At 47.2% G+C, this 24,433-nt stretch overlaps 2 protein-coding genes across 5 annotated transcripts in view; one reads left to right on the top strand and one right to left on the bottom strand.

Moving 5' to 3' along the window:
- Positions 1 to 3,384, bottom strand: part of LOC140727460 (stomatin-like) — a 60,660-nt gene extending 57,276 nt beyond the window's left edge. Inside the window, exon 1 of the mRNA XM_073044773.1 lies at positions 3,278 to 3,384. Within this exon, the coding sequence (XP_072900874.1) occupies positions 3,278 to 3,312 (35 nt within the window). The 5' untranslated portion in view covers positions 3,313 to 3,384. The remainder of the gene's footprint in view (positions 1 to 3,277) is intronic.
- Positions 3,385 to 3,753: 369 nt separating this feature from the next.
- LOC140727462 (splicing regulator RBM11-like) overlaps positions 3,754 to 24,433 on the top strand; it is a 55,614-nt gene continuing 34,934 nt past the window's right edge. For 2 of the 4 annotated variants that reach the window (XR_012098866.1, XM_073044775.1), the window contains exons 1-4: positions 3,754 to 3,978; positions 5,028 to 5,190; positions 13,398 to 13,479; positions 16,005 to 16,110. Coding sequence is in view for 3 of the 4 variants with exons in the window: in XM_073044775.1 (XP_072900876.1) it covers positions 3,886 to 3,978; positions 5,028 to 5,190; positions 13,398 to 13,479; positions 16,005 to 16,110 (444 nt within the window). In the remaining variant the exon portion in view is untranslated. The remainder of the gene's footprint in view (positions 3,979 to 5,027; positions 5,191 to 13,397; positions 13,480 to 16,004; positions 16,111 to 24,433) is intronic. The other 2 variants (XM_073044776.1, XM_073044774.1) reach the window with 2 other exon arrangements.

Genomic DNA, 24,433 nt, shown 5'->3' with positions numbered 1-24,433 from the left:
TCTGGCTAAAGAAATTCCTTCTCATCTCTGCAGATAGATACCATCATGTAGGTCAGAACCAATAGCCTGATTTAAGAATTATTTTGTTATTTGGTGCAGAGCAGGGATGGTGGAGAGCCCTCCTGAACTCCAACCCCCACACCCACGTGCTGCAGCAATCAGGCCTTTCAGCCCATCACAAGCGGGTGAGCTTGGAATGTGGATCAGTACTTGGAGCTCTGATGTTGAAGCCATTACAGAGACCTGGATGGCTCGGGGGCAGGAATGGTTACTTCGAGTGCCAGGCTTTAGATGTCCAAGAAAGGACAGGGAGGGAGGCAAACGAGGTGGGGGCATGGCACTGTTGATCAGAGATAGTGTCACAGCTGTAGAAAAGGAGGAAAGCATGGAGGGATTGTCTACAGAGTCTCTGTGGGTGGAAGTTAGGAACAGGAAGGAGTCAATAACTCTACTGGGTGTTTTTTATAGACCACCCAATAGTAAAAGGGACATCGAGGAGCAGATAGGGAGACAGATTCTGGAAAGGTGTAGTAATAACAGGGTTGTCACGGTGGAAATTTTTAATTTCCCAAATATCGATTGGCATGTCCCTAGAGCGAGGGGTTTAGGTGGGGTGAAGTTTGTTAGGTGTGTTCAGGAAGGTTTCTTGACACAATATGTAGATAAGCCTACAAGAGGAGAGGCTGTACTTGATCTGGTATTGGGAAACGAACCTGGTCAGGTGTCAGGTCTCTCAATGGGAGAGCATTCTGGAGATAGTGATCACAATTCTATCTCTTTTACCATAGCACTGGAGAGGGATAGGAACAGACAAGTTAGGAAAGCGTTTAATTAGAGTAAGGGGAAATATGAAGCTATCAAGCAGGAACTTGGAAGCATAAATTGGATACAGATGTTCCCAGGGAAATGTACAGAAGAAATGTGGCAAATGTTCAGGAAATATTTGTGTGGAGTTCTGCATAGGTATGTTCCAATGAGACAGGAAATGGAAAGTAGGGTGCAGGAACCATGGTGTACAAAGGCTGTAGTAAATCTAGTCAAGAAGAAATGAAAGGTTCAAAAACTAGGTAATGATAGAGATCTAGAAGATTATAAGGCTAACAGGAAGGATCTTAAGAATGAGAGAGCCAGAAGGGGTCATGAGAAGGCCTTGGTGGACAGGATTAAGGAAAATCCCAAGGCATTCTACAAGCATGTGAAGAGCAAGAGGATAGGACGTGAGAGAATAGAACCAATCAAGTGTGATGGTGTAAAAGTGTGTATGGAACCAGAGCAGATAGCAGAGGTACTTAAAGAGTACTTTGCTTCAGTCTTCACTACAGAAAAGGATCTTGGTGGTTGTGGGGATGACTTACAGTGGACTGAAAAGATTGAGCATGTAGATATTAAGAAAGAGGATGTGCTGGAGCTTTTAGAAAGCATCAAGTTGGATAAGTCACCGGGACCGGACGAGATGTACCCCAAGCTACTGTGGGAGCTGAGGGGGGAGATTGCTGAGCCTCTGGCGATGATCTTTGCATCATCAATGGGGACCGGAGAGGTTCCGGAGGATTGGAGGGTTGCGATGTTGTTCCATTATTCAAGAAAGGGAGTAGAGATAGCCCAGGAAATTACAGACCAGTGAGCCTCACTTCAGTGGTTGGTACGTTGATGGAGAAGATCCTGAGAGGCAGGATTTATGAACATTTGGAGAGGTATAATATGATTAGGAGTAGTCAGCATGGCTTTGTCAAGGGCAGGTCGTGCCTTATGAGCCTGATTGAATTTTTTGAGGATGTGACTACACACATTGATGAAGGAAGAGGAGTAGATGTAGTGTACATCTGGAGTGGCATAATATGATTAGGGATAGTCCTGATGAAGGGTCTCGACCCGACAAGTCAACTGTACTTCTTCCATAGATGCTGCCTGGCCTACTGCATTCCACCAGCATTTTGTGTGTGTTGCTTGAACTTCCAGCATCTGCAGATTTCCTCGTGTTTAGGAATAGTCAGCATGGTTTGTGAGAGGCAGGTCGTGCTTTATGAGCCTGATTGAATTTTTTGAGGATGTGACCAAACACAGTGATGAAGGTAGAGCAGTAGATGTAGTGTATACGGATTTCAGCAAGGCATTTGATAAGGTACTCTATGCAAGGCTTATTGAGAAAGTAAGGAAACACAGGATCCAAGCGGAAACTGCTTTGTGGATCCAGAGCTGGCTTTTTCACAGAAGGCAAGGAGTGGTTGTAAACGGGTCATATTCTGCATGGAAGTCGGTCACCAGTGGTGTGCCTCAGGGATCTGTTCTGGGACCTCTACTCTTTGTGATTTTTATAAATGACCTGGATGAAGAAGTGGAGGGATGGGTTAGTAAATTTGCTGATTACACAAAGGTTGGGGGTGTTGTGGATAGAGTGGAGGGCTGTCAGAGGTTACAGCAGGACATTGATAGGATATAAAAATAGGCTGAGAAGTGGCAGATGGATTTTAACCCAGATAAGTGTGAGGTGGTTCATTTTGGTAGGTCAAATATGATGGCAGAATATAGTATTAACAGTAAGACTCTTGGCAGTGTGGAGGATCAGAGGGATCTTGGGGTCCAAGTCCATAGGATGCTCAAAGCAGCTGTGCAGGTTGAAACTGTGGTTAAGAAGGCATACGGTGTATTGGCCTTCATCAACCATGGGATTGAGTTTAGGAGCTGAGAAGTAATGTTGCAGCTATATAGGACCCTGGTCAGACCCCACTTGGAGTACTGTGCTCAGTTCTGGTCACCTCACTGCAGGAAGGATGTGGAAGCCATAGAAAAGGTGCAGAGGAGATTTACAAGTATGTTCCCTGGTTTGGGGAGCACACCTTATGAGAATAGTTTGAGTGAACTCGGCCTTTTCTCCTTGGAGAGGCGGGGATGAGAGATGACCTGATGTGTACAAGATGATGAAAGAAATTGATCGTGTGGATAGTCAGAGGCTTTTTCCCAGGGCTGAAATGGCTAGCACGAGAGGGCACCGGTTTAAGGTACTTGGAAGAAGGTACAGATAAGGATGTCAGGGGTAAGTTTTTTATGCAGTGAGTGGTGAGTGTGTGGAATGGGCTGCTGGCAATGCTGGTGGAGGTGGATACGATAGGGTCTTTTGAGAGAGTCCTGGATAGGTACATGGAGCTTAGAAACATAAAGGGCTATGGGTAACCCTAGGTAATTTCTAAAGTAAGGACATGCTCAGCACAGCTTTCTGGGCCAAAGGACCTGTACTGTGCTGTAGGTTTTCTATGTTTCTATGTTTCTAACTACTCACCTCAATGGCATGCACTCCACCGGCGAAATGCTCATGTTAAATAAAATAAAATGCGTGTGAGGGTTGTAGAGGCAGAAATAAGCAGTTGGGATTGATGAAAACACACGTGGCAGCTCAGGGTACAAGGTGATCTGGGATATGCCCACTGCAGCCCCTTTAGACTGGGAGGGCCATCACCATGGTGACTCTCACAGTGCCCCCTGTAGGCTGGGAGGGCCATCACCATGGTGACTCCCACTGCACCCCCTTTTGGGCTGAGAGGGTCCATCACCATGGTGACTCCCACTGTGCCCCTTTGGGCTGGGAGGGTCTATCGCCATGGTGACTCTCACTGTGCCCCCTGTGGACTGGGAGGGTATCAAGGCTGTAGTGACCTCCAGCATTCCCTGTGGACTGAGGGGGTATCAAGTCCATGGTGACAGCGCCCCCTGTGGACTAGGAGGATTTCGTCGCCATGCAACAGCGCCCCCTGTGGGCTGGGCCGGGATGAACATCAGCGCTCCTGCTCGCACCGAGGATACGGGTACCGGGCCCGGCGCTGAGTCGCCCGGCGCAGCCTGGGCCCGGTGGCGAGTAGAGGGGCCTGCTGAAGGCCCGCAGCTACAGGGATGAGTAAACAGGAGGAGGCGGATCGGACGATATTTGTGGGGAATCTGGACAGCAGCACCCGGGAGGAAATCCTGTACGAGCTCTTCCTGCAGGTGGGCGGCGGTGGGAGACCTTCTACCCGGGGGTACGGACTCCCAGGGATACCAGGACTCCCCTCCGTCCGAGATTCCCTTACCACGGGGACTCCCCTCCTCCGCGATAAGACCAGCTCCTCCCCTCTCCCAATCTGCCTCTTCTGTTTTCCTCTATCCTCCTTTCATCCCCCTCCCCTCCTCCCTCCACCCCATTCTCCCTCCCCCCGTCCCCCTCTCCCCTACCCCTCCCGTCGCCCTCCCCTCCACACCCCTCCCCCTCCTCCCTTCACTCTCCTCCTTCCACCCCCTCCCCTTCCCCTCCCGTCCCTCTCTCCCCCACCCCTCTCTCCCCCCACCCGTCGCCCTCCCCTCCACACCCCACCCCCTCCCCCTCCCCCTCTCCCCCTCCCCCTCTCCCCCTCCCCCTCTCCCCCCCTCTCCCCCTCTCTCCCCCTCCCCCTCTCCCCCCCTCTCCCCCTCCCCCTCTCCCCCCCTCTCCCCCTCCCCCTCTCCCCCTCCCCTCTCCCCCTCTCTCCCCTCTCCCCCTCCCCCTCTCCCCCTCCCCTCTCCCCCCTCTCTCCCCCTCTCCTATCAACCCCCTCCCATCCCCCCCTCCTTTCTTCCATGGCCTTCTGTACTCTCCTGTCAGGCTCCCCCTTCTCCAGGCTTTCACCAATCAACTTCCCAGCTCTTTACTTCACCCTCTCCCCCTCCCGGTTCCACCTGCCACCTCCTACTTCTTCCTCGCAGCCCCCACCCACCTTCTTACTCTGGCTTCTCACCATTTTCTCTCCAGTCCTGATGAAGGGTCTCAGCCGGAAACGTCGACTGTTCACGCTTTTCCACAGATGCTGCCTGACGTGCTGAGTTCCTCCAGCATTTTGTATGTGACACTAAATGCTACGCCCGTTTAAGAGGCTCTTGTAACAATGGAGGGTTATGGGTTGTGTAGGAGGGAAGAGTCAGGTTTCTACAGTTCGGCACAGCGTTGTGGGTCGAGGGGCAGTACTGTGCTGTATGATTTGCGTTCTGTGAAACGTATGTGTGATGCTCTGGTGTGATTGCAGGCTGGTCCATTAACCAAGGTACACATTGCAAAGGACAAGGATGGCAGACAGAAGACCTATGGGTTTGTCTGCTTCAAGCACACAGAGTCCGTGCCGTACGCCATCACCTTGTTAAATGGAATCCGGTTATATGGCAGGCCGCTGAACCTACAGTATCGATCTGGTATGTCACTCACTGAACAAGTTGTTCTCAACTCGTCGTATGAGTGTGTGCTGCGGACTTCCCAGTTAGAGGTGTTTTTATCCTCATTGCCGTGTTACACTCACATTATTCAGATTCAGATTTACTTACCACTTGTACATCAAAGCATTCAGTGAGATATTTACTGTACTTCGCTCATGTTAACAACCTCAGCAAGTGCTGGGTGCGGCCGCAAGGGTCACCACACATGGTCATTACCTGCCTCTCATGTAAGAATACCTAATTAACATTGAAAGGCCTAGATAAAGTGGGTGTTTCCTAAAATGGGGAGCCTAGGACCAGAGGACACAGATAGAGTGGATGTGGAGAGGATGTTCCCTATAGTCGGGAGTCTAGGACCAGAGGACACAGATAGAGCGGATGTGGAGAGGATGTTCCCTATAGTCGGGAGTCTAGGACCAGAGGACACAAATAGAGTGGATATTTCCTATAGCAGGGGGAATCTAGGACCAGAAGGCACAAATAGAGTTGATGTGGAGTGGATGATTCCTATATTAGGGGAGTTTGGATAGAATGGAGTTGAGAGGGATAATAAATCAGCCATGATGGAATGGTGGAACAGTCTTGATGGGCCAAATGGCCTGATTCTGCTCCTTTGTCTCATGGTTTTATTCCAGCACCAATATAACATGCCCACATCGCTCAGCAGAACAAAACAGAGCACAACAAGCAACAAAATAACAAGCAAAACAAGCCCCCTTCTTCCCACTGACTTGGGTAAGACCTCCAAATCATTGAAGACAGAGGCTCTGGATCTTGGAAGGGAGGGGTCATGTGCTTTTACACTTTTGCGTTCAATGTTCAGAGAATCTTGCCCACCCTGTCCTACCCCCATCATTGAGGAGGCAATGTAGCATCAATGCCAGGAACACCAGACTCAAAAATAGTTACTCTCTCCATACAGTAAGGCTGATCAATCCCTCCACGCCCCCAAACACCAACATTTCCTGTCAGTCACATTATGTACAGACACTCCTGTGCCCAGCATCACTTTATGAACATACAGTCAGTCTATGTGTATAAGCTATCTTATGTCTTATTATTGTGTTTTTTATTATTGTATTCTTTATCTCATCGTGTGTGTTCTTCGTGCTGCATCAAACCCAGAGTGACAATTATTTTGTTCTCCTTTACACTTGTGTATTGGAAATGACATTAAACAATCTTGAATCTTGATGAAGTCTAACAACGAGATTCTACAGATGCTGCAAATCGAGAGCATACACACACTCTGCTGAAGGAACTCAGCAGGTCAGGCAGCATCTACGGAGAGGAATAAACATTTGGCCTTTCAGGCTAAGTGGTGAAGGATTTCGGTCCTTGACATCAAATGTTTATTCCGCCCCATAGATGCTGCCTTACTTGATGAGCATTTTATGTGTGTTGCTCATGATGATGTCTTCATCTGCAGCCCTAAACCCCCCACTATGTATTCAGAGAGAACAAAGTGTTTACCTCTAAAGAGTAACAAATACTTCCGCCCAAGAAGAGTTGCTGGCACCAAAAGTAGATGAGGTGCCAAAGATGGTATATGATGTCATTGTGGGCTTTGAGTGGCAGAGTTGGGAAGTCGTTGCAGCTACATAAAACTTTGGTTGGGCTGGGTTTGGAATGTTGTGTGCAGTTCTGATCTCAACATTGCAGGAGGATATGGAAAGACAGAAAAGTTAGCTTTATTTATCACTGAACTGAACTGAGTCCTCCAGGTCAGGGTCGACCACAGATATTGCATCCTAGCTGTCTAGATACATAAGCCAGGGCAGTACGATATGGAGAGCAAGCTGATGCCCATGTAGCAAGCTCCCCCTCTCCGTGCAGCTGATAAATTCAAAGGAATAGCAGAGACCGGTACAGTTGCACCAGCAGCGTCACAGGAGCTGCCAGTCAGCGTTGAAGTCAACATAGGACTGCCTTAGGAACTCCAGCTCTGGACTTTTCTCTCAGGGTTTACTCTCGAAGCCTTCCCCATGAGTGGGAATAGCTGCAAGGCAGCAGAGGTTTAAGATCAGAGTTTCCCTTCTAAATGAGCTGCCAACCACGGCTGACAAGCCCCATTGGCCTGAAGCGACAGGTTTGTAAGGCACCAGTACCCCACTTTCAGTAGAAACAGTTCTGCCAGGCTTGGTAGCTAAGCCATGTGAAGGCCATGCGCAGGTTTGATTGTCAGAGGCTAATTGAGATTCACGCCATTGTCACATGTACATCGAAACATTCAGTGAAATCAAATCAGCAAGAGCTGCACTGGGCAAGTGTCACCATAGCATAACTCACTGACCCTAACAGTATGTCTGGAATGCGGGAGGAAGCAACGTGGCCAGGGGAAGAACGTACAAGTAAGGAGTTTGTAAGAAGCAGAATCGGGGATTGAAACCCAATCCTACAGCTGGCACTGTAAAGCAATGTACTGCACACCATGCCACCCAGAAATATGGAGATTTTCATGTGAGAGAGTACAGAAGAGATTGAGCTGGGTGGGGCTCGGATTGGAGAATATGAGCTATAAGGAGAGCCTGGACAAATTGGGATTGCTTCCTCTGGTGCATCAGAACCGGGTTTAATATCATCAGCGTATGTTGTGAAATTTGTTAACTTTGTGACAGCAGAACAGTGTGATAGATGATATAGAAACAAAACTGAATTACAGTAAATATACGTGTATATATTGTGTATGTATGCATAAAACACAAATAAATAAGTAGTGTAAAAATAGAAATAAAAAAGTAGTGAGGTACTGTTTATGGGTTCAATGTCTATTCGGAAATTGGATGGCAGAGTGGAAGGAGCTGTTCCTGAATCGTGGGAGTATGTGACTTCAGGCTTCTGTACCTCCTCCCTGATGGTAACAGTGAGAATAGGGCGTGACCTGGGTGATTGGAGTCCTTAATAATAGGCGTCACCTTTTTGAGGCCAAGGGGAGACTTGATAGGACTAATGTAAATTATGAAAGGCATGTAGAGGAGGAAAATCCTTTTTTTTCCACTAGGGTAGAAATGTCAAATTCTGAAGGAAGTAGTTTTAAGATGCAAGCGGGTAAATTCAAAGGAGATGTGAGAGGCGAGTCTTTTTACACAGAGTGGTGGGTACCTGGAATGTGCCGTCAGGGGTGGTGGTAGAGGCTGATGAGATAGAGGGGTTTAAGAGGCTTTTAGATGCACGAATGCACAGAGAGTGGAGGGATATGGATGTGCGCAGGCAGAAGGGAGTAGTTTAACTTGACATCAGCATAGATATTGAGAATCGGCTTTGTTATCACTGACATATGTTGTGAAATTTGGTGTTTGCCAGCTGCAGGACAGTGCAATACATTAAAAATTATAAGTTAAAATAAAAACTCAATAGTGCAAAGAGGAATAATGAGATAGTGTTCATGGATTCATGGTTCATTCTAAAATTTATTGGCGGAGAGTAGCAAGGTGTTCCTGAATCATTGAGTGTGTGTTTTAGGCTCCTGTGCTCTTTGATGGTGGTAATGAGAAGAGAGCATGTCCTGGACCTATACCACTCTATGTTTTTGAAGAGGCTGTCTGCAGTTCTGAGGATCTATGAAGTTACTGAATTCCTTCAGTTGGAAAAAAAAGAGAGAGAGAGATACCGCTTCTACCTCTTCGAACGATTCTGAGTGAGGCACAGAGAGATTTGTATTTACTGACAATTGCCTTTATTGTTCAAACTAACAAGTACGTGAATTCATACACTAAATACTTTGTGCGCACACCTGCTAAGTATCCCTGATTCTCCTGGATAGTCAAAGAATAGCAAAGGTATTACCCGGGCGGAGGAATTTACGCTGGCCAGGCTTTCCTTGTTCCTCATGGTCCCGATTCACTCTCCACGTGCTTCACGCAGGGTTCTTCTCGCTTGTATCTGCGATGGTTATTCTTCAAAGTTACCGCCACCAGCACCCACAAAGCATTCACTTTTATATCCATTTCTTATCAATTCAAATGTCACATTCCCGTGTCATTGGCCGCAGGTCATTGGCTCTGGTCCAAGCCAGCATCCATCTATTGTCCTCTTCCCATCAAGGGACAGTTGCTGACTCATGGCTCTTCGTTCTCAGTCAGCAATGAGCTCGAATCGCCTCAGGCATTCACAATCCTGCATGTTATAGCCAACCAAAGAACACCTCACAAATAACTCCTTATTTGGAAATGACTTCCAGTCCAGCAGATTACCTGAAGAGTCTTTGTGCCTTCTTTAAAACACTAATCAAGCCCAGAATGTCAAGCTCACAAAATGAAGAATAGAGTGTCTTCACAAAATGGCAGCCTTCATCCCCCAAGCACACGGCAAAAACAAAGACCGCTTCCACTGTCCTTGATTCATTTGAATTCACTGATTTGAAGATAGTAATTCTTTCTGGCCAACACTTCAAAAGTTGTTAAATACGGGGAAGAAACAGATCTTATCATTGGCATAAGATTAACATTGAGCATAAAATTAGCATCTACAAAGGAGCAGTGCCACAGGAAAGCAGCATCCACCATCAGGGACTCAACCCTCCCCCCTCCAGGCCATGCTCTCTTCTTGGTACAGCCATCGGGAGAGAGGTCCCATTCCACCAGGTCCAGCATCAATTATTACCCCTCAAACATCAGGCTCCTGAACCAGGGTGGATAATTTCACTCAACGGAACTCTGAACTGATTTCACAACCTATGGGCTCAATGTCACAGCCTCTGCAACTCATGTTCTCAGTATTATTTATGTATTAATTTGCACAGTTTGTCATCTTTTACACATTAATTGTAAGTTTTTATTTATGTACAGCTTTTCACAAATTTTATTGTATTTTATTTTCATGTAAATGTCTGCAAGAAAGTGAATCTCCAAGTACTATTTGATATAATTTAGCATCCATTTCAAGAGGACCAGAATATAAAAGCAAGAATGTAATACTGAGGCTTTATAAAGCATTGCTCAGACTGTACTTGGAGTATCGTGAGATGTTTTGGGCCCCTTATCTAAGAAGGGATGTGCTGAAACTGGGGAGGATTCAAAGGAAGTTCATGAGAACGATTCTGGGAATGAAATGGTTAGTGGATGAGGAGCATTTAATGACTCTGGGTCTGTACTCGCTGGAATTTAAAAGAGGGGGGGATCTCATTGAAACCCGTCGAACATTGAAAGGCCTAGATTGAGTTGATGTGGAGAGGATGTTTCCTGTAGTGGGGGAGTCTAATAACATTGGTTATATTTAAAGTAGGGGTTGATAGACTCTTGATTAGTTATGGTCTCAAAGGTTACAGGGTGAAGGCAGGAGAATGGGGGTTGAGAGGGATAATAAATCAGCTATGATGGAATGGCAGAGCAGAATCAATGGTCTGAATGGCCTAATTCTACTCCTATGTCTTATGGACTTATGGAAATACACATACTTTGTACTTTGAAATTGTAGACCAACCTGTGCATTAGTGATAAGACACTCCAATAGGGCTGCAATTATGTTAGAAGCAGTTTGAAATGAATTGGAAAAAAGATGGAAGAAGAAATGAATCGTTCCGAATTTAAAAACTCAAACCATAGAATAGAACCATAGAACATTACAGCACAGAAACGGGCCTTTTGGCCCTTCTTGGCTGTGCCAAACCATTTTCTGCCTAGTCCCACTGACCTGCACCTGGGCCATATCCCTCCAAACCCCTCTCATCCATATACCTGTCCAAGTTTTTCTTAAATGTCAAAAGTGAGCCTGCATTCACCACTTCATCTGGCAGCTCATTCCACACACCCACCACTCTCTGCGTGAAGAAGCCCCCCCCCCCACTGTTCCTTTTAAACTTTTCCCCCTTCACCCTTAACCCATGACCTCTGGTTTCTTTCTCCTCTGGCCTCAGTGGAAAAAACCTGCTTGCATTCACTCTATCTATACCCATCATAATTTTATACACCTCTATCAAATCACCCCTCATTCTCCTACGCTCCAGGGAATGAAGTCCTAACCTATTCAACCTTTCTCTGTAACTCAGTTTCTTAAGTCCCGGCAACATCCTTGTAAACCTTCTCTGCACTCTTTCAACCTTATTAATATCCTTCCTGTAATTAGGTGACCAAAACTGCACATAGTACTCCAAGTTTGGTCTCACCAATGTCTTATACAACCTCACCATTATATTCCAACTCTTATACTCAATACTTTGATTTATAAAGGCCAATGTACCAAAAGCTCTCTTTACAACCCTATCTACTTGTGACGCCACTTTTAGGGAATTATGTATCTATACTCCCAGATCCCTCTGTTCTACTGCACTCCTCAGTGTCCTACCATTTACCTTGTATGTTCTACCTTGGTTTGACCTTCTGAAGTGCAATACCTCACACTTGTCCGCATTAAACTCCATCTGCCAGTTTTCCAACTGCCCATTCCTCGGACTTGTCCAAATCCCTCTGCAAGCTTTGAAAACCTTCCTCACTGTCCACTACACCTCCAATCTTTGTATCATCAGCAAATTTACTGATCCAATTTGCCACATTATCATCCAGATCATTGATATAGATGACAAATAACAATGGACCCAGCACTGATCCCTGCGACACACCACTTGTCACAGGCCTCCACTCAGAGTAGCAATCCTCCACTACCACTCTCTGGCTTCTCCCATTGAGCCAATGTCTAATCCATTTTACTACCTCTCATTGTATACCTAGCGACTGAATCTTCCTAACCTCCCATGCAGGACCTTGTCAAAGGCCTTACTGAAGTCCATGTATACAACATCCACTGCCTTACCTTCATCCACTTTCCTGGTAACTTCCTCGAAAAACTCTAATAGATTGGTTAAACATGACCTACCACGCACAAAGCCTTGCTGACTTTTTCTAATAAGTCCGTGTCTATCCAAATACTTGTAGATCCTATCTCTTCGTATTCCTTCCAATAATTTACCTACTACCGATGTCAAACTTACTGGCCTATAATTTCCCGGCTTACTTTTTGAGCCTTTTTTAAACAACAGAACTACATGAGCTATCCTCCAATCCTCGGGCACCTGACCCGTGGATATCGACATTTTAAATATTTCTGCCAGGGCCCCTGCAATTTCAACACTAGTCTCCTTCAAGGTCCGAGGGAATACCCTGTCAGGTCCTGGGAATTTATCTACTCTGATTTGCCTCAAGACAGCAAGCACCTCCTCCTCTTCAATCTGTATAAGTTCCATGACCTCCCTACTTGTTTGCCTTGTTTCCATAGACTCCATTCCAGTTTCCTTAGTAAATACAGATGCAAAAAATCCATTTAATATCTCTCCCATTTCTTTTGGTTCCATACATAGCCGACCACTCTGATCTTCAAGAGGACCAATTTTATCCCTTACTATCCTTTTGCTCTTAACATACCTGTAGAAGCTCTTTGGATTATCCTTCACCCTGACTGCCAAAGCAACCTCATGTCTTCTTTTAGCTTTCCGGATTTCTTTCTTAAGTATTTTCTTACTCTTTTTATACTCCTCAAGCATCTTATTTCCTCCCTGTTGCCTATACTTGTTATACATCTCTCTCTTCTTTATCAGAGTTCCAATATCCCTCAAGAACCAAGGTTCCTTATTCTTTTTCATTTTGCCCTTAACCCTGACAGGAACATACAGACTCTGCACTCTCAAAATTTCTCCTTTGAAGGCCTCCCACTTACCAATCACATCCTTGCCAGAGAACAACCTGTCCCAATCTACGCTATTTAGATCCTTTCTCATTTCTTCAAATTTGGCCTTTTTCCAGTTTAGAACTTCAGCCCGAGGACCAGATCTATCTTATTCCATGATCAGGTTGAAACTAATGACATTGTGATCACTGGAACCAAAGTGTTCCCCTACACACACTTCCGTCACCTGCCCTAACTCATTTCCTAATAGGAGATCTAATATTGCATCCTCCCTAGTTGGTACATCTATATATTGATATAGAAAACTTTCCTGAACACATTTCACAAACTAATCCATCTAGACCTTTAACAGTATGAGAGTCCCAATCAATGTGTGGAAAATTAAAATCCCCTACAATCACAACTTTCTGTCTCCTGCAGTTGTCTGTTATCTCTCTGCAGATTTGCTCCTCCAATTCTCGCTGACTATTGGTTTAAAGTTTAAACTATTCTGAAGCTGTCATCGTTCTTCGGTTTAGGAAAAATCTACTGTTCTGAAAAGTAACAGGACAGGTGTGTGTGCATTTCAGGAAGTTCCCACACTGCAGACCCCAGTGTGCCATACCCAGGAGCAGACAGCACACTTTGTCGGACACCACAAGACAACTGCAGGTACGTGGAAACCCTCATGACTGATTGAATGAAAAATTTGACAGGTCTGTGGTAAATTCAGAATCTGAATTAAAATCAGGCTTAATAACACTGTCAGATTTTGTGGCAGCAGTATATTGCAATACATTAAAAAGTATAAATTACAATAAAAATATATATGTATTAAAAAACTAAATTACGCCCACTAAGCTGTTGGCACTTAGGGCAGCAATGACGAACCTCTACCTCTGTTGATGGTCAGGGTTCCTTCCCCGTGTTCAGTTTTCACTACTGTCAGTCATGCAAGTCCCAGGGGAGACTCAGGAATACCGTCGCACGCAGATGCCGAAGGGTTCTTCATTGCTTTTCCTGTAACAACTTTGACCAATCAAGTACATCTGGTCCTTTAGAATAACTTTCACACAACTGAAGGCAGCCTCACCGGCCTGTCATTTCCTGGTTTAAAATTGGAGCCTTTTTTAAATAGTGAAACAACATTGGCTATCCTCCAATCCTCTGGTACCTCTCCTGTCACTAGGTATGCTTTAAATATCTCTGCCATGGCCCTGGCAATTACTGCACTTGTCTCCCATAGGGTCCAAGGGAATATCTTGTCAGGCCCTGGGGATTTATCCACCCTGATAAGCTTCAGGATAGCAAACATCTCCTCCTTTGTAATCGGCACGGGGTTCATTAAGTTGATGCCATTTTCCCTCACTTTTACAGACTGTATCCATCTCCCAGATAAATACAGATGGAAAAATACATTTAAGATCTCCCCCATCTGTTTGGCTCCACACATTCTGGTCTTCTAAAGGACCAATTTTGTCCCTTACAATCCTTTTGCTCTTAGCAGATCTGTAGAATCCCTTTGGATTCTCCTTCACCTTGTCTGCTGGAGTAACTTCATGCCTTATTTTAGCCTTCCTGATTTCTTTAAGTATTCTCTTGCATTTCTTGTACTCCATAAGCACCTAATTTTTCCTGCTTGCCTTTATCCGCTATGCACCTTTTTTCTCTGAACCAGGGCATCACCTGTTATCTTTTATTCTGACAGGCACATACAAGCTTTGTACTTGCAAAATTTGAAGACCTCCAACTTACCAAGTACACCTTTGCTAGAAAACAGCCTGTCCCAATCCACACTTGCCAGATCATTTCTGATACTATCAGAATTGGCCTTTCTCCAATTTAGAATTTCAACCTGCAGACCAGACCTATCTTTTTGCATATTTACTTTGAAACTAATGGCATTGTGGTCACTGGATACAATTTGCTCCCCTTTGTCACCTGCCCTGGCTCATTCCCGAATAGCAAATCCAGTATTGCACACTCTCCTTTTTGGACTTCTACGTACTGATTAAGGAAACTGTCCTGAACAGACTTGATAAACACTATTCCATCTAGTTCTTTTACAGTGTGGGAATCCCAGTCAATATGTGGAAAGTTAAAATCACCTAATATAACAACCTTATATTTCTTGTAATAGTCTGTGATCTCTCTACCATTTTGTTCCTCTAAATCCCTTGGACTGTTGGGTGGTCTGTAATATAGCCCCGTTAACGTGGTCATACATTTCTTACTTCTCAGTTCCACCCATAATGCCTCACTAGTCAAGTCTCCTGACAGAGCACTGCAGTCACATTTTCCTTGACTAGTAATGCCACCCCTCCTCTAGTTCTGTCACGTCTAAACCAACAGATCCCCAGAATATTGAGCTGCTAGTCCTGCCCCTCCTGTAACCATGTCTCACTAATGGTTATAACGTCATAATTCCAGGTGTTGATCCATGCCCTGAGTTCATCCACCTTTCCTACAATACTTCTTGCATATATGCAGCTCAGGGACACTAGTGTCACCATATTCAATCCTATTGATTCCTGACCTTGTCTGAGGTCTTAACAACATCTGCCTCCAAAACCTCTCCACTAACTCTTCTGACACTCTGGCTCCCAACCGCCTGCAACTCTATTTTAAACCCTACCATGTAACGCATTACACGGTGCATCGAGGTAGTGCAAGGGACCAGCAATAACAGAGTGCAGAATACTGTGTTATAGAGAAAATGCAGCACAACCAGAAAATAAGGTTCAAGGTCATAATGAGTGGATTGTGAGGTCAGGAGTCTATGTTATCATACAAGGAGACCACTTAATTGTCTTTTAACAGCAGTGTAGAAACTGTCCTTGAGCTTGATAGCTCCTGCTTTCAAGCTTCTGTACCTCCTGCTTGATGAAGGAAGGGAGAAGACAGAATGAAAGGAGTGGGTGGGATCTCTGATTATGCTGTTTGCTTTACTGAAGAAGCTGGAAATGTGGACAATGTCAGTCCTCAGAGGGGAGGCTGGTTTGCGTGATGGGCTGGCCTACATTCACAACCCTCTTTCATCTCTTGTGGTTTGCAAAGAAAAGAAGTGGAAACCAGAGAGGGATTTAAAAATCTTAGAAGAATTGCATCTCAGTGAAGCCAGGGTAATCTGCAGGCCCTGCGATATGACAAGTATTATGGTGAGGTCACCTGATGATTTGTTCTCTGTATTGTTTTAGGAGCCCTCAATTCCCAGATGGACCAAGTTCTTCGCTATTTCTCACACCTCCATACGTGGTGAACAACAGCTTGAGCAACTCTGACCCCTACTATTGGCAAGCTATGGTGAGTGTGAAGTTATTGATGAAGCCCTGATGAAATATTGATCAGTCCCGATGAAAGGTCTTGGCCTGAAGCATCAACCTTTCATTCCCCTACATTGATGCTGCCTGACCTATTGTGTTCCTCCAGCATTGTGTGTGTGTGTGTATTGAATGAATTGACTTTACTTCTTACATCCTTCACATACATGAGTAAAACTCTTTACATCATGTCTTTGACTAAATGTGCAATCGTAGTAATTTATAATAAATAGAACAGTCAGTATAACGTAGAAATACACTCAAGTCAGCGTGAGTTAATCAGTCTGATGGCCTAGTGGAAGAAGCTGTCCCAGAGCCTGTTGGTCCTGGCTTTTATGCTGAGGTACCGTTTCCCGGATGGTAGCAGCTGATTGTGGTTGGGGTGACTCGGGTCCCCAATGATCCATCAGGCCCTTTTTTCACACCTATCTTTGTAAGTGTCCTGAATCATGGGAAGTTCACAACTGCAGATGTGTTGGGCTGTCCGCACCACTCTCTACAGTGTCCTGCGATTAAGGGAGGTACAGTTCCCATACCAGTCAGTGATGCAGCCAGTCAGGATGCTCTCAATTGTGCTCCTGTAGAAAGTTCTTAAAATTTGGGGACCCATACCAAACTTCCTCAACCGTCTGAGGTGAAAGAGGTGTTGTTGTACCTTTTTCACCACACAGTGTGGTGTGTACAGACCACACGAGGTACTCAGTGATGTGGATGCTGAGAAACTTAAAGCTGTTTACCCTCTTAACCCCAGATGCATTGATGTCAGTAGGGGGTAGCCTGTCTCCATTCCTCCTGTAATCCACAATCAGCTCCTTTGTTTTTGTGACATTGAGGGAGAGGTTGTCTTCTTGACACCACTGTGTCTGTGGTAGGCCACCTTGTTAGTGTTTGAGATTAGGCCAATCAATGTAGTGTCGTCGGCAAATTTAATTAGCAGATTGGAGCTGTGGGTGGCGACACAGCCATGGGTATACAAGGAGTAAAGGAGGGGACTTAGTCTACAGCCCTGAGGGGCTCCTGTCCTGAGCGTCAGAGAGGTAGAAGTGAGGAAATCCACTCTTACCACCCGCCGGCGATCTGACAGCAAGTCCGGGATCCAGCTGCACAAGGCAGTGTCAAGGCCGAGGTCTCTGAGCTTCCTGTCGAGCCTGGCTGAACTGTAGTCCAAGGACAGCATTCTCACATAAGCATCCTTCTTCTCCAGATGTGTAAGGTGGTGGTTATTGCATCATCTGTCGATCGGTTGTGTCGGTAGGCAAATTGTAGGAGGTCCAGTGTGGGTGGTAGCATGCTGCAGTTGTAATCCTTGACCAGCCTCTCAAAGCAATTGCTCATTATTGAGGTGAGTACGACAGGACACAAGTTGTTCAGTCATGTTACCTCAGTCTTTTTTGGTACAGGAACAATGGTGGATAATGCTACCAATGGTGTACGTGACCAGCTCTCTTCCTCCAGCATTAGGTGGGTAGGTGGGTGTTGCTCAAGATTTCCAGCTTCTGCAGAATCTCTTGTGTTGATGTTATTGAGCTGTCTGGTTTTGGACACTGATAGTCCATCTGGTCTGAAGCCGTAGTTTGTGGCTAATTGTCCAGTTTTGGAGTCACTGGTGCACTTCTTACACAATTTTACATTTGTAGTCAGTGGCCACTTTATTAGGTATCTCCTGTATCACTGAGTGTATGTTCATAGTCTTCTACTGCTCTAGCCCATCCAATCAAGGTTCAACATCCCTGGGCAGACTAGCCAATAATATAAGGCAGGATGCTAAAAGTTTTTCAGTTATATAAAGAATAAAAGGGAGGTGAGAGTTGATATTGGACCACTGGAAAATGACGCTGGTGAAGTAGTAATGGGGACAAAGAAATGGCAGATGAACTTAATGGGTACTTTGCATCTGTCTTCACTGAGGAAGACACTAGCAGTGTGCCAGAGGCCCGTGAGTGTCAGGGAGCAGGAGTGAGTGCCATTGTTGTTACAATAGAAAATCTGCAGGGCAGACTCAAAAGTCTTAAGGTGGGTAAGTCACCTGGATCAGATGAACTACATCCCAGAGTCCTGAGAGAGGTTGATGAAGAGATAACAGATGCATTGGTCATGATCTTTCAAGAATCATTTGATTCTGGCATGGTCCCAGTGGACTGGAAAATTGCAAATTACACTCCACTCTGTAAGAAGGGAGGAATGCAAAAGAAAGGAAATTATAGGCCAGTTAGCCTAACGTCAGTGGTTGGGAAAATGTTGGAGTCCATTATTAAGGATGAGGTTTCGGGGTACTTGAAGACAGTTGATAAAATAAGTCAAAGTCAGCATGGTTTCTGTAAAGGGAAATCTTGCCTGACAAATCTGTTGGAGTTTTTTGAGAAAGTAACAAGTAGGGTGGACAAAGGAGAGGCAGTGGGTGTCATTTACTTGGATTTTCAGAATGTATTTAATATGGTGCCACACAAGAGGCTGCTTCACAAGATAAAATCCCATGGCTTTACAGGAAAGATACTGGCATGGATAGCGGAATGGCTGACAGGCAGGAGGCAGCGAGTGGGAATAAAGGCGGCCTTTTCTGGTTGGGGACTGCTACTTTTCACATTGTTTGTCAATGATTTGGATGATGGAATTGATGGCTTTGTGGCAAAGTTTGTGGATGGTATGAAGATAGGTGGAGGGGTAGGTAGTGCTGAGGAAGCAATGTGATTACAGCAGGACTTAACAAATTGGAAGAACGGGCAAAAACGTGGCAGATGGAATAGAGTGTTGGGAAATGTATGATAATGCATTTTGGTAAAAGGAACAAAAGTGCAGACTATTATCTAAATGAGGAGAAGGTTCAAACACCAGAGGTGCAGAGGGACTTAGGAGTGAGTCCTCGTGCAAGACTCCTGGAAAGTTAATTTACCAGTTGAGTGTGTGGTAAAGAAGGCAAATGCAATGTTAGCTTTCATTTCAAGGGGAATAGAATATAAAAGCAAGGAGATAATGCTGAGCCTTTATGAGACACTAGTCAGGCCGCACTTGGAGTATTGTCCACAGTTTTGACCCCATATCTCAGAAAGAATGCGTTGCCATTGGAGAGATTCCAGAAGAGGTTCACAAGGATGATTCCAGAAATGAATGGGTTAACATGAGGTGCGTTTGGCAGTTTGGGGCCTGTATTCACTGGAATTTAGAAGAATGCAGGAGGATCTCATTGAAACCTACCAAATATATCCAGAACTAAAAGGTACAGCCTGAAAATTGAGGGTCAACCCTTTAGAACAGAGGTAAGGAGGAATTTTTTTAGCCAGAGAGTATGAATCAGTGGAATGCTTTGCCACAGACTGCAGTGGAGGCCAAGCCTGTGGCTCTATTTAAAGCAGAATTTGATAGTTTCCTGATTGGCAGTTAGGGTTGAGGGGGATCCGGGATCATCCATGATGCAAAGGTGGAGCAGACTCAATGGGCTGATAATTCTGCTCCTACGTCTAATAGTGTTATTGGCAACAGCAGCAACAATCACCTTATTTCCCAAGAGTGTAAGGTGTTGCTCAAATCCAGGGGGCTAAATCGCCTGTCCTCTTCTTCCACTCACCCTGCCCTGTCCATGCAAGTACTCCATTGGTCAGAATCGTCCACGGATATTGTGTTCCAGCTCTCAAACACAAACTAGTGCAGTATGATACGGAGAGCGAGCTGTTGCCTATGCCCCCTCTATGCAGCTTATGAATCCAAAGGGACAGCAGAGACCGATACAATTTGGCATCTGCGGCATCGCCAATGTTGCCAGTCAATGCCGATCTCAATGTAGAACTGGCTTAGGGACGCCATCAACGATTTTTCCCCGAAATTTACTCCTGAAGGCTTACCTGATGAGTGGGCATTGCCGCAAAACAGTGGAGATTTGAGCTCAGAGTCTTCCTTCTCTGAGGTGAGATGCCAGTCACAACTGACGAGCCCCGTCTGCCCTGTCCAAATGTGTCAAATACCTTGCAAACAAATGCCACACCATCAATGCTCATTGGGAGAATGCCCTACCTAGGAAAACAAAGAATCAAGTCTTTAATTGCTATAGCGCCTTCACCACCAGTGGCCTCACAGTGCCAGATGCAGGGTTGATACCTACTTCCAGTGCTGTCTGTGTGGAGTTTGTCCCTGTCAGTTACAGCATCCCCAGCATCCGGGACACCTTCAAAAGGCATCCCTCAAAAAAGTAACATCCGTCATTGAGGACCCCTGTCACCCAGGACAAGCCCTCTTCTCATCACTACCATCAGGGAGGAGGAGCAGGAGTCTGAAGACACACACTCAATGATTCAGGAACAGCTTCTTTCCCTCTGCCTTCAAAATTCAGAATGGAACATCAACCCAAGTACACTATCTCACTTTTTTCTTGCTTCTCTTTTTGCACTACTTATTTAATTTTATATATAATATTTCTTGTAATTCATATTTGTTTCTTAATTATATATTACAGTGTACTGCTGCCGCAAAAGGACAAATTTCAGGGCATTTGCTAGTGGTATTAAACCTGATTCTAGCTGTCCAGTTTCCTCCTACTTCCTCCACAAAGCCACGTGGAGGTGGTGGGTTAGCTGCTGTATGTGGCTGTCAGTGTGTGGGGACCTGGGTAAAGTGTGGACATAATGGGAAGGAATAAGATCAGATTAGTGTAAGATTGGTGTTGATGGTTGGCATGGATTCGATCAGCCGAAGAGCCTGCTTCCACTCACTCTCTGATTATGACTCGGAGAAATGCAAGAATCATTAATTTTTCATTCATGGGCCATGTTTCCTTGGCATTAGGGCTCGTTTCTCATCAGTTGCACCTCAGAGACACAAGTGTGCAATCTGAGCTTGTAAGAAGTCCATAAATATGTACAGTATAGACACGAAGTGCTGGAGGAACTCAGCAGATCAGGCAAATATGCAGTCAATGTTTCGGACACAGTCCCTTCGTTAGATCTTTAAAGGAAGGAAAAAGATGTCTGAATAAAAAGGTGGGGGAGGGGAAGGAGGCTAGCTGGAAGGTGATGGGTGAAGTCAGGTATGTGGGGAGGGATGGTGAAGTGAGAAGCTGGGAGGTGATGTGGAAAAGGTGAAGGGCTGGAGAAGAAGGAGTCTGACAGGAGAGGAGAGTGGACCATGGGAGAAAGGGAAAGAGGAGAAGGGGCACCAGGCTCCCTGCACGCGGGCTATTTGTGAGCCGGTTCGCTTGCGCAGAAAGTGTGTCGCCACATAACCCCCCCCCCCCCCCCCATGTCCACAGTCTGGATCAGCCTCTGTTTGGGAGGTCTGCCTCTGCGCCGCGGTACCTGAACTTCGACCGGCTGCGCCGTCCACATGGGCTGGTTTGAGTCGGTCCACCGTGAAATCCTCCTCTTTCCCCCCAATGTCCAGAACGTACGTGGACCCGTTGTTGTTGATCACCTTGAACGGCCGCTGTAGCGGTGCCCGGTGTCCGCCCCTTCGTACAAACACAAACTTACAGTTCTGCAGGTCTTTGGGTACATGAGTCGGGGTCCGTCCGTGCTGTGAAGTTGGTACGGGGGCCAGGTTGCCGAGCCTTTCGCGTGGTCTGTCCAGGACTGCTGCGGGTTCTTCCTCTTGCCCCCTTGGGGCTGGTATGAACTCTCCTGGGACGGCCAGGGTTGCGCTGTACACCAACTCGGCCGATGAGGCGTGCAGATCCTCTTTGGGCGCTGTGCGAATTCCAAGCAGGACCCAGGGAAGCTCGTCCACCCAGTTAGGTCCTTTGAGGCGGGCCATGAGAGCTGACTTCAGGTGACGGTGGAAGCGTTCCACTAGTCCATTGGACTGTGGGTGGTAGGCAGTAGTGTGGTGTAGCTGCTTCCCAACAGGCTGGCCACAGCCGACCACAGGCTGGAGGTGAAGTGGGCACCTCTGTCAGAGGTAATGTGGGCCGGTACCCCGAAGCGTGCTACCCAGGTTGCAATCAGTGCTCGGGCGCAGGAATTGGCAGATGTGTCGGTGAGCGGGACCACTTCTGGCCACCTTGTGAACCGGTCTACCATAGTTAGGAGGTACCGTGTTCCTCGGGACACTGGTAGGGGGCCCACGATATCCACATGAATGTGGTCGAACCTCCGGTGGGTGGGTTCGAACTGCTGCGGTGGGGCTTTAGTGTGCCGTTGCACCTTGGCTGCTTGGCACTGCGCGCACGTTCTGGCCCATTCACTGACCTGCTTGCGAAGTCCATGCCATGCGAACTTGCTGGAGACCAGCCGGCCGGTTGTCCTGATAGATAGGTGCGCCAAACCGTATATGGAGTTGAAAACTCGCCGCCTCCAGGCTGCCGGGACAATGGGGCGAGGTTGGCCGGTAGCCACGTTGCACAGGAGGGTCCTCTCACATGGGCCTACGAGAAAGTCCTGCAGCTGCAAACCCGAGACTGCGGTCCTGTAGCTGGGCATCTCGTCGTCTGCCTGCTGCGCCTCCGCCAGTGCTGCATAGTCCACCCCCAGGGACAGGGCCTGGACAGCTGGTCTGGAGAGTGCGTCCGCCACGATGTTGTCCTTCCCCGAAACATGCTGGATGTCCGTCGTGTACTCGGAGATGTAGGACAGATGTCGCTGCTGGCGAGCCGACCAGGGATCGGACACCTTCGTGAACGTGAAGGTCAACGGTTTGTGGTCTGTGAACGCAGTGAACGGCCTGCCTTCTAAGAAGTACCTGAAATGCCGGATTGCCAGATACAGTGCCAACAGCTCTCGGTTGAAAGCACTGTACTTGAGTTCGGGTGATCGTAGGTGCTTGCTGAAGAATGCCAATGGTTGCCAGCGCCCCTCGATGAGCTGCTCCAGCACCCCACCGACTGCTGTGTCGGATGCGTCCACTGTGAGGGCAGTCAGAACGTCCGTTCTAGGGTGCACCAGCATCGCGGCATCTGCCAAGGCTTCCTTGGCATTAATTAAAGCGGCCGCGGCCTCCTTGTCCCAAGTAATGTCCTTGCCTTTACCCGACATCAGGGTGTACAAAGGGCGCATGATACGGGCTGCTGAGGGGAGGAAACGGTGGTAGAAGTTCACCATACCAACGAACTCCTGTAGGCCTTTGACCGTGTTGGGCCGGGCAAAGTGGCGGATCGCATCTACCTTGGCGGGCAGAGGTGATGCCCCATCTTTGGTATTCCTGTGGCCCAGGAAGTTGATGGTATCGAAACCGAACTGGCATTTGGCCGGGTTGATCGTGAGGCCGAAATCACTCAGGCGGGAGTAGAGCTGGCGGAGGTGGGACAGATGCTCCTGATGACAACTGCTGGCTAAAAGGATGTCATCCGAATAGATGAACGCAAAGTCCAGATCGCGTCCCACCGCATCCATTAGCCACTGGAATGTCTGTGCGGCATTCTTCAGGCCAAACGGCATTCGGAGGAACTCGAACAGGCCGAACGGGGTGATAAGTGCTGTTTTGGGGACGTCTTCAGGGTGCACCAGGATTTGATGGTATCCCCGGACGAGGTCTACTTTGGAAAAGATTCTTGCCCCGTGCAAGTTTGCTGCAAAGTCCTGTATGTGCGGCACGGGGTAGCGGTCTGGAGTTGTAGCCTCGTTCAGTCTGTGGTAGTCGCCGCATGGTCTCCAACCCCCGGCTGCTTTGGGCACCATGTGCCGGAGGGAGGCCCATGGGCTGTCGGACCTCCGTACGATCCCCAATTCCTCCATCCTCTTGAACTCCTCCTTCGCCAGGCGGAGCTTTTCCGGGGGGAGCCTTCATGCGCGGGTGTGGAGGGGTGGTCTCTTGGTCGGGATGTGGTACTGAACCCCGTGTCTGGGCATGGCTGCCGTGAACTGCGGTGCTAGAATCGATGGAAAGTCTGCCAGGATTCTGGTGAATTTGTTGTCCGACAGCGTGATGGAGTCCAGGTGTGGGGCCGGCAACTTGGCTTCACCCAGGGAGAACGTCTGGAAAGTCTCAGCATGTACCAGTCTTTTCCCTTGCAAGTCGACCAGCAGGCTGTGATCTCGCAAGAAGTCCGCCCCCAGGAGTGGTTGGGCCACGGCGGCCAGTGTGAAGTCCCACGTGAACTGGCTGGCAGCAAACCGCAGCTACACTGTGCGAGTGCCGTAGGTCCGTATCGTCCTGCCGTTTGCGGCCCTCAGAGTGGGTCCTGGCTTCCTGTTGCGGGTGCCGTACCCCGTCTGGGGCAAGACGCTGATTTCCGCTCCAGTGTCAACCAAGAAGCGGCGTCCCGACTGTTTGTCCCAGACGTACAAGAGGCTGTCCTGGTGGCCAGCCGCCATAGTCATTAGCGGCACCTGGCCCTGGCCCTTGCAGGGTGGGTGACAACGGCGGGCTTTTGTACCCCACCGCTGGTG

Source organism: Hemitrygon akajei, chromosome 5 (assembly GCF_048418815.1).
Source record: "Hemitrygon akajei chromosome 5, sHemAka1.3, whole genome shotgun sequence".
NCBI lineage: Eukaryota > Metazoa > Chordata > Chondrichthyes > Myliobatiformes > Dasyatidae > Hemitrygon > Hemitrygon akajei.
The sequence above is the reverse complement of the archived record's forward strand: the minus strand, read 5'-3'. Positions and strand labels throughout refer to the sequence as shown.